Consider the following 7824-nt stretch of genomic DNA (forward strand, 5'->3'; position numbering starts at 1 on the left):
TGCATGCTCAACTCATCATTCAGTCCTTCCAGAAACTTCTCCTGCTTAGCTGCATCCGTAGCAATGTCATTTGGGGCATAACGTGCTAGCTTACTAAAGTCATCCACATACTGGCCAACTGTCCGTCCTCCTTGGTGCAAGTTGCGAAACTCACGCTTCTTCATGGCCATAGCTCCTGCTGAAACATGGGCAGTACGAAAAGCCTGCTGAAACTGGTCCCACGTGACAGTGTCGATAGGGTAAGTGGCTGTGAAATTTTCCCACCATGATGTTGCGGGTCCATCCAACTGATGTGCGGAAAATTTCACCTTTTCCGCATCTGTGCATCCTGCCGTGGTCAACTCCCTTGCTGTCTTGCGGAGCCAATCATCTGCTACTATAGGGTCGGTGCTACTGGAGAACACCGGCGGATTCAGCCTAAGAAAACGGGTTAAGTGATCAATAGGTGGTGGTGGTGATGGTGGGTTGTTGTTGTTGTTGTTCCCCAGATTCTGATTCTGGACTAGCAACTGCATCAATGTATTATGCTGCTGGATCAACTGAGTGAGCTCTGGTGGGAAGGTAAATCCGGGGTCACGTCTCGGAGGCATCTGATGGGTTTAGAAAAGATGAGATTTAAGAATAGAGAGAGGTCTAGAGAGAAAACACTACCCATATGCACATGAGGCAAATGCACACAAAATCACTTCATTCAATCAAACAAGGTCATACAATCGGTCTAACTATCGCAAAAGTGCTCAGACTACTATATTTACATGGTGGAATACTACTACTGATGGGGTGGTCTACTAGAAATATTCTTCGGTTGCAGACTCCATGATATCTGCTCCAGCTTCATCAACATAGTCATCATCGCTATTGTCTGGGTCCGAGTCGGTGTCGTCGATGATGATGTAGTCTTCCGGGCGAATCTCCTTGGGTTCTTCGTCTTCTTCTACTGGTGTAGGGTCTCCCATGAATATTCCGATCTTCTTGATCAGGTCATCATTCTTCTCCACTAATACTTCAATTTCCTCCATATAATCTTCACGTGTGGCCTTGAGTTCTTCCTCCAGTTCCGTGATTCTTGTCCTTGCCTTCATCAGATATATCATGTTTGCGCACATCTGGTTCTCCTGACGTCGAATGTGCTGGTTTAACTCCTGGATGGAAGCTGCGATTGATCTATCCTTCTTGTTGCTGATCATCTCCCAGTGCTCATCTCGACGCCCACAAATCCGGTAGATAGTATCCTTGAGATCATTGCGGTAAACTTCTCCAATACGTCCCATGGCAATGTGAGCTGTCATGCTCTTTCCTAGACTCCAGGTTGGTGCATCAAAGGAAAACTCTATGGGCTCAGTGACTGGCATGAACATCCTTCCTGGAACTTGAACTTGAATCATCCAGCGCTCCTCTTCAGGAAAAATGGCGTTGTAGGTTCCGGTGAAGCTTGGTACTCCAATGTTCAGGTATCTAGTGACTTCCTTCAAGTGACGTCCAAAGGGTGTATCTTCATCCGGTTGCTGAACTTGTTCCTTGCATCCGCCATCCTAAAAGAATAGAAAATATGAGGAGTCAGAATGAGAAGAGTGAGTAGTGATCTAGGGCTTTAGCTTAGTGGTCGTGTCCTACAGTCAGCGTGTGCTCTGATACCATCTTGTAGCGACCAGACCTCAAACGGTCCGATCTCTGTGCTTCAGTGTCATCCCTGGATCAGTAATGCTGACACGCACAGTACTTGAAGGATTTATAACAGAGTAGCAATCACACACTTAGTACATCGAATGTCTCAAAAGAGAACTTATTACAATAAATATGGCTTAAGGCCATCTAATAACGATAACAGTGGAAGGCTTGGAAGGTAAGTGAGTCCATCAACTCCAACGGCGTCACTGAGTATAGAACCACGACCTAAAAGCACCTTACTCGTTGTCTGAAAAGTCTGCAACATGAACGTTGCAGCCCGAAACGGGTCAGCACATGGAATATGCTGGCAAAGTAACACATAGAGAGTAATGAAAGAATAAGGCTATACTACATGCATATTTGGCTGGTGGAAAGCTCTATGGTTACAGTTTTGCGTAAAGCCAATTTTTCCCTACTATAAAGGAATAATTTTTATTTAACTATCATGGTAGTTGTTAAACATTGAGAGTGTAGACACCCTCTCAATCCCAATTAAGCATCATATATATAACCCAACAATATTAATTAGAATAACATGATGAGATTCACATGATAATCCAAGTACTAGATACTCAAGATGTCCATAACCGGGGACACGGCTAACCATGATTAGTTTATACACTTTGCAGAGGTTTGCGCACTTTTACCCACAAGACTCGATCTCCTCCGTTGGGGTTCTCGCACTACATGATGTTTGAGAAACGGATGACCGAGACATAGTCTTTTAGAAGCGCTAGCACCTTACGAACGGGTAGACTGTTACACCTACTTTCTCCTACATCTGCTAGTCTACCACTGTAAGAGTTCGCAGGACTTAATCAACTATGCTAGAGCCCATTGTAGCTTGTGGCTGCACACGGAAGTTTCTGTTATGAATGATCTCATGATCCCTTTGAGCCTGGGTGGCGGTCCGTAAAGAAAAATAGGCAATCACTGGAATACCCAGGTGCCTCAATCCACCCAGATGTGTGTTTAAGTTGCCACCTTAAATAAACCATTAATTTAACAATCTCACATCTGTCATGGATACACTCACCCAATCCACGTCTACTAGCATAGCATGGCAATATAAGCAACGTAGAAGTAACTCCCAAGGGTTTGATAATAAAACAGGTAATAGGTACTACCTCATCTACTTCCCAACCCACAATTTAATTAGATCCTAATCATGCAATGTTTGAGGATTGATCTAATGCAATAAAAACTGGGTAGTAGGAGGTATGATCAAAGTGTTACTTGCCTTGCTGATGATCCGCGAAACCTAGCGATTCAAAGTAGCAAGCGGCGCACTCCGAGTATTCTATCGCAAACAAACAAGCATACAATAAGTACTCAAGTAATGCATAGGTAAAACTCAAATAAGAGAGCTAACCAGAAAGTTCAACTTAAGAACTCCGGTTTGCAAAAAGAATCAAATCGAACGAAGCAACGAAAGTCAAACAGCGAAAGAAACAAGCTTCGTTTACTAATCTGGATCTAAGTCAAATTTTACATAGGCAAAAACTTGTTTGAGTTGGTTAAACAGAAATAGGGTTTCGAAACAAAACTCCAGGCGCTTGAATCGCCTGATTCCGATAAACGAGCGAAAAGTTATACTAGAACGAAAATCAGATCTCGAATCGCGATCAGAAATAATCATGGGAAATCCGAGAAAAATAAAAAATGACAAACAGATTAACGAACGAACGTTTGTTTTCTGTAACTAAACGATGAACGCGTCCGTTGAAACGAACGAACGAGCGAACGCTCACTAAATAAACTAAACAGGAAAAAACGATCTATCTAAAAAAATAGATCTAAAAAAACCGATCGAAAACCGGCGAAAACCGAACGGTTTTCTAGGAAAAACCGGCGCCGGCGGGGCTTCGGCGGCGGCGGCGGTGCGGGGCGTTGGTGCGGCAAGGCGCGGCGTCGGGCGGCGGGGCGGTGGCGCGCGGCAGCGGCGGCGGCCTAGGGTTAGGGTTCCAGTGCGGGGCGGCGGCTCGGGCTAACGGGCTCGGGGTCGGCGCTATATAAAGGCCCGGCCGGAAGAGTCCGGGCCGAAACCGGCTCTAAGTCGGTTGCGTTTTTTTATATAATTATGCGCAGAAAAAAAAATAAAATAAATACTAAACGGACTTCAAAAATCTCGAAATAAATTTTTCCCGACTTCTAAAATCAAGAAGAATAGGATGAACATTTATTTGGGGCCTAAATGCAATTTTGAAAAACGCGCATTTTTCCTAAATTCAAATAAAATAGCAAATAACTCCAAAATAAAATCTTATTTGATTTTATTATTAAATCCTCAATATTTCTTTATTTTGGGAAAGTCATTTTATTCCCTCTCTCATATTTTTGTAATAGAAATAATTGAAGATAAAATAAATAAAATCAAATGATCCTATTTTCAAAATTTGAGAAAACTCAAATATGAAAATCATGAAATCCCCAACTCTCTCCGAGGGTCCTTGAGTTGCCTAGAATTTCTAGGATCAAGCCAGAAGCAAAATAAAAACATGACATGCATTGATGTTCTAATGTATAACATTCCAAATTGAAAATTTGGGATGTTACAGTCAACATATTATTCAATAGAATTTCAGCTTCATCTGGTGTTCTTTCCTTGAAAGCAGATTCAGCACAACTATCCAGGTAATCTCTGGAGGCATCGGTTAGTCCATTATAAAAGATATCAAGTATTTCATTTTTCTTAAGAGGATGATTAGGCAAAGCATTAAGTAATTGGAGAAGCCTCCCCCAAGCTTGTGGGAGACTCTCTTCTTCAATTTGCCCAAAATTATATATATCCCTTAAAGCAACTTGTTTCTTATGAGCAGGAAAATATTTAGCAGAGAAGTAATAAATCATATCCTGGGGACTACGCACACAACCAGGATCAAGAGAATTAAACCATATCTTAGCATCACCCTTTAATGAGAACGGAAATATTTTAAGAGTAAAATGCATCATAGGTCCTATAACTATCCGATGTGTGTCACTTTAGTCCTATAACTATCAAAGTGCAGATTTGAGTCCCAAAACTATTTCGAGTCGTTCACTGCAGGTCCTGTGGTCGCCCCAGCAGTGATTGTTGGCTGACGTGTCACCTGGACCAGTGCCACAACGACCCAGGGCGCGTGGTGGAAGATTTCCCGCCATTGGTGGTTGATACATTTTGCAATTTGGTCCATCAGACTGTTTGCTCTCCAGCCGCAGCCCTCCTCTCTGCAATCTCATCTCTCTTTCATTAGTTCTGCCATGTCTGGAACAAGCTCGACGGCATCAAGATGTAGCAGGAACAAGCCGGCACGGCAAATGATCATGCAAGTGACAAATGAATGTTGCAACTTAACAGGAAAATATATAGATGAGAATTGCCACACTTCCAGGAAGTAGCACACCATATTGTCATTACATAAAGAGTGCTCTTGCATAAACATAGATACACACTAAAGCTTGCAACTATGTAATGTGGTACTGGGTTGCACTCTGCATGATGCAGTACCACATTACATAAGTAGTACCTCCGTCCAAAATAAAGCCTTCAATTTGTGAAGGCCCTAACCATCTCTATCTATCCAAAAGAAAGCAAACTCTGTCCAAAAAGAAACCAGGTTCTGTCCAATAGAAGGCATGTCCACTTCATCTTCTATTTCTTCTTCCTAGGAATAACATTCTCCTTCTCCGTGATCTTCTCCTTCCTTTTCTTCTTCTTTGCTGCTACATGGATTATAGTTGTGGTCTGTTTTGTCATTGGTAGATCCTCTATTTGGCTTGCAAGAAATTGATTGTTAGGAAGAGGTCTTGGTGCCTGGGATTCTTGGGACGGCTGTGACTGCAAATGTGAAAACATGTGTTACATCAGTTTTGGAATAGGAGAGTTTCCATGAGATTCACAAAAGTTGAAAAGAACTTACAGATTGCATCAGTATGTCGAACACAGACATGTTCTGCTCCCACACTTGTATTACACTAGATCCAACCACACTTGCAGAAGATGTGGTCTACAATTCCAGAGTAGTTTTGGATTTAAGTTAGCAACTAACTAACTAGAAGTAACATAAAGGAAATTATCTAGTAATTGTTACCTGATCAGTTGAAGTAATCCTTCTCTTCACTGGTAATTTTGCCTTTTTGGCAATATGCCTTGGAATTGAGTTTTGTCCTTGAACTGTCTCACCTTGCTGCACTTGCCCTGCCTCTCGCTGCTCCCCTTGCCTTGCCTCATCTTGTTGCTCCTGTCTACCTTTTTCAGGGCAAGTTCTTTTATTACTGAAGCTGGCAGTTCTAGCTCATCAGTGTCATAGTCACTATCCCTCTCGTACCGTACTGCTTTATTTTTCTTTGCTCTGAGATCCTTATTGAAGTCATCAACCCACTCCTCAAACAGATTATCATCGCCATTCTTAAAGTCATTGTCTGAGTCAGCCCAATCTTCATAACTACAATCACTATCACTATCATCACTATCACTGTCATTGTTTTTCTGCACTTGTTCTTTAGTTCTCCCTTTTTGTGCCTTGCTCTTGATCCTAGGACTACTCCTAATATAACTCTTTGTACCTCTTTCTTGTGGCTTCACGGGACTCATGATATCAGGCATTGTAGGTGAGCCAATTATGCATATGTCATCCATATTTAGCTCGCTATAAATATCACCATGATCCATGTACAACTTGAAATGCTTGAACTTTGGCACAACAGCAGTCATACTAAGACAGTCTGCATCTCTATCAATAATTCTCAGTCCATTATCCAAATTCATGCCAGGAAGTAACCAGAAACACTGCACTTTACTTGGATCATAGCCAAGCTGCTGCACAAAATCTTTAATCCACAACGGCGACCATGTTTCAACCTCACAATGATCAAAGAAATCTGTTTTGCAATCCATGTATTTCTTGTTTGCTCCAAAGCCGAGAAAAACCCCACCATGATTAATCTCTACTGAGAACAGCTCCTCCTTGGGTCCTATTACATGAAAAAAAACAAAGTACATATATACATCAGCAGTACAATTTCTTTTGCATCACCACTAGTACATATATACATCAGCAGTGCAATTTCAAATGGTACTATAGGTGTACAAGACGAGCTTATAATGCAAAAAAGATACCACTGTACATAACAAGGCTTCAGTTACAGCAGGGATTATATACTGCAGGAAAAATAGTGCCCGAATCACCATACACACAGGAAGATGCCCAAATCTCCATACGTACAGGAAGATGTCCAACTCTTTTGAAATAGATTTCAGTACAGAAAGATTTTAGTACAGACAGAAGATTTCAGTACGGGAAGAGAAGCCATATGTACATTCAGACTGAATCGACACAATATCTAAGCTGTAATGCCCAAATCGTGCCAAATCCTGCTACTCTATTGAAATCTCTAAGCCAAAAGGGGGTGCAGCAGGGACTGGGGTTAGGGTTCTTACCATACTCCGGAGGAGGGGTGTTGGGAAGCCACCGCGATGGAGCCATCGGACCAGCGCCACGGTCGGATTAGCAGCCCCGACTCCCGTCCTGCGCCTCCAATCGATGGACATCAATCGCGAACGTCGCCGGTCGCCACCATATCGCCGCCTCAGAGAGATTCATTCATAGAAGAGAGATGGAGAGTCTGAGAATGAGACGAGCTGAGATTTCAAGGGCTTTCCTGCAAATAAACGCTTCATTGTTTAGCCTGGTGGGCCCCTCTGGTCGATGTGGCACCGGTCCAGGTGACACATCGGACGGTCAACGCTGCTGGGGCGACCATAGGACCTGCAGTGAATGACTCGAAATAGTTTTGGGACTCAAATCTGCACTTTGATAGTTATAGGACTAAAGTGACACACCTCAGATAGTTATAGGACCTATGATGCATTTTACTCATATTTTAAGGATATAAAAGTAACGAGTTCTCTCATGTTTAGTGAACAGGGTGGCTATATCATTTAGTTTAGTAAGATGTGCCACAACAGTTTCAAATTCATAACCATGAAAAGGATCAGATTCAACCAAAGTAATTATATCAGGATCAACAGAGAATTCATAATCCTTATCAGTAAAAAAGATAGGTGAAGTAGCAAAAGCAGGGTCAGGTTTCATTCTAGCATTTAGAGATTGCTTACTCCATTTAGCTAATAACCTTTTGAGTTCATTTCTATTTTTGCAAGCTAAAATAGCTAAA

At 42.2% G+C, this 7824-nt stretch overlaps 1 protein-coding gene across 1 annotated transcript; it reads right to left on the reverse strand.

The window, feature by feature from the left end:
* Positions 1 to 5623: 5623 nt before the first annotated feature.
* On the reverse strand, positions 5624 to 7275 carry LOC125521289 (uncharacterized). Its single transcript, XM_048686350.2, has 3 exons — positions 7088 to 7275; positions 5739 to 6621; positions 5624 to 5654 (listed from the first exon to the last, which is right to left on the reverse strand). The coding sequence occupies exons 1-2, from the start codon at positions 7131 to 7133 to the stop codon at positions 5765 to 5767; spliced, it is 903 nt and encodes a 300-aa protein (XP_048542307.1). The 5' UTR covers positions 7134 to 7275; the 3' UTR covers positions 5624 to 5654; positions 5739 to 5764.
* Positions 7276 to 7824: the final 549 nt, after the last annotated feature.

This window comes from Triticum urartu, chromosome 7A, assembly GCF_056163025.1.
Source record: "Triticum urartu cultivar PI428250 chromosome 7A, HENAU_Tu73, whole genome shotgun sequence".
In the NCBI taxonomy this organism is placed as follows: domain Eukaryota; kingdom Viridiplantae; phylum Streptophyta; class Magnoliopsida; order Poales; family Poaceae; genus Triticum; species Triticum urartu.